The sequence below is a fragment of the Loa loa genome, assembly GCF_000183805.2.
Source record: "Loa loa unplaced genomic scaffold supercont3.1017, whole genome shotgun sequence".
NCBI classification, from domain to species: Eukaryota; Metazoa; Nematoda; class Chromadorea; order Rhabditida; family Onchocercidae; genus Loa; species Loa loa.
The window spans coordinates 1,284-3,647 of NW_018109197.1; the positions used below are offsets into that span (position 1 = coordinate 1,284).

The following is a 2,364-nucleotide window of genomic DNA, read 5'->3' on the forward strand; positions in this document are numbered from 1 at the left end:
CAACAACAACTTTTCTAAGTAACAAAATTAAAATTAGTAAACATAAAGGATGAATAATTTAAAAAAAAAAAAACTATGATTTACGGTTAGTATTCAGTATAAATAATAATTTAATTCATTCATAAATCAATAGTTAGGATTATTTACTCTTTCACGCAATAAGCAATCGTTATTTGATTACACTTAAAAATACTTTTCTGAATACATTTCGGAAATAATTGTCTTACGTAACATGCAATATCATCCTGTTTTATTAGGATTGCAGCTATATTTGTTATTGGATTCAAATTACAACTAATAGCTACTGCCATACGTAATAGTTCGTCATAGTAGGTTGTTGGATCATCATCATAATCGTATATCAACATCTTAAAAGATAATGGTATCACGTAGAAGAATAAAGTAAGCACACAAGATACACCTATTGTAATGGTGAGCTTACGTTGACGTGCTTCGAATAACCGTAATGATCTTTCCTGAAATAAACGATATTGCAGTATTTTAGAACGTTTCCGGAAATGGCTGCCTTACATAGTTTGGGAATGATAGGTCTGATAATATTAATCGTCAGTCCCAATTAATTTATTCTAATCAATCAAAGTTATTGATATTAGTATTTATCTTCTCCCTTATTCATCTAGCAATTGTTGTGACAATATCGCATCAGATATGTTCAGTCGACTGAACTTTGTAGAAACTTCAAATTTCATCTTTTTAAATGCTTAATTCCTGTTTGCTTTAATGGTATTTTGAAGATGAGCCACAAAATGGATAATATTCAATTGGACCTTCAATTATTGCTATGTTATATTAATGCAGCTTGCTTAATGTAACTTGAATTCATGACTGAGTTTCTTGTTGCATTAAAAAATCGGGAAGAGTGGATCCACTTTCAACTTAAGGAGAACCGGAACGGTTGAATCAGTACAAAAAAAAAAAAAAGAAAAAACACAAATGTAAATATACCGTTTGATTGCTTTTTATTCGGCGAAGATGTTTTCTACTTAGCAAATACACAATTATGTAAAGGATAACACTTAAAGATGTGGAAATAATCATCACCAAAGCATTCAGATTCGCAAAAAATGGTTCCAGAACATCACTTGTCCTGAATATAGGATTCTCAGTGAAAAATGAAAGCGATTCATTGAATTTTATCTGTGAATCAAATCAATACTTACCAGCAAAAACTTTTCAACATGGAATCGATATCTCTGGTGGTGGATAAAATCCAACCAATTAAAATGTATAATGATACTGAACCAAAATAAAAAATGATCTAAAAAAAAAAAAGAAAAACTTCTGGAGATTTTGGTGTTAGTATTTCTCATAAATTGTCAACCTTTGACTTAGCTTTGATTATTACATGGAAATTTTGAGGAAATTTTAATTTATGGATTAAAGATTTGCAAAATTTTCGAAACTGTGTTCATCAAAATTTTTACATGCAAAAAGTTAGAATAATTTAATTGTTTCGTGCTAAAAATGAAACAAAGAGTAACCTGTTTAATTTGATATGAATAATTCTTTTCAAAATATCGCATTGGAAATGTTAGTGAAATAATACGATCTGTACTTACCATAAGTGTTGAGACAGCGGACATTAACTTTGACCTAAATTATTCATATTATTTACAAAATAATCAATATTTAAATGTGGAATAAATGATCGAAATTTATTACGAAACAATAGATAAATTAAAATTTAAGCACTAAAACTTATCACGTCATAACCGGTAACCATGGTAGCAGTAAGCAAAATCGTTTGGTTATCCGGAAATATCCAAATCCTATCATAATTAGACGACCGATTCCGGCTAAACAAAGCCCAAATCCCAACATTGTATCGGCAATAAGCTATGAATTGAAAATATTTGATTAAAAATAAAAAAAAAAAACAAGAAAGATGGATGAAAATGTAAACAAACGGATAATTAAATATTTGTTAAATAACAGATAATCAGAAGTCATCCTAATGAATTACCTGCGCAAATAAAATGATATATTGGCGTCTGAGATGTCGATGTTTAATTAATGCTAATTCAACCACACCATTGCAAATAATAATTAATAATCCTTGGAATGCATAAACAATAAATGTAATTATTAAAAATAACTCCTTATTTTCCAACATTTTTGATGTTATCCTTGTAATATTTGTAACTGAAAAATGATTTGAATTATGCATTTAAGCTATTTAAGCTGTAGCTAAAGCTTAAAATTGACCATTAATTACAGTATGCAAAAAAAAAAACGAAAAAAAATTTTTGGCTATTACAAAAATTAGAAGATTGAAAAAAATTTCAAAGAAATTAATGGTTGTAGTTATCTGGTACAATCAAATATATTATAATATCAATTAAT

General features: G+C 28.0%; 2 protein-coding genes across 2 annotated transcripts; both read right to left on the bottom strand.

The window, feature by feature from the left end:
- Nucleotides 1-143: 143 nt before the first annotated feature.
- LOAG_13347 (hypothetical protein) lies at nucleotides 144-1,604 on the bottom strand (the record flags this gene model as incomplete). Its single annotated transcript, XM_003148856.1, has 4 exons — nucleotides 144-476; nucleotides 967-1,108; nucleotides 1,182-1,279; nucleotides 1,503-1,604. 4 exons carry the CDS (start codon nucleotides 1,602-1,604, stop codon nucleotides 144-146), a joined length of 675 nt encoding a protein of 224 aa, XP_003148904.1.
- A 380-nt stretch (nucleotides 1,605-1,984) lies between these two features.
- On the bottom strand, nucleotides 1,985-2,134 carry LOAG_13348 (hypothetical protein; the record flags this gene model as incomplete). Its single annotated transcript, XM_003148857.1, has 1 exon — nucleotides 1,985-2,134. A coding segment is annotated over one exon (150 nt), but the record flags the coding sequence as incomplete, so codon positions are not given.
- Nucleotides 2,135-2,364: the final 230 nt, after the last annotated feature.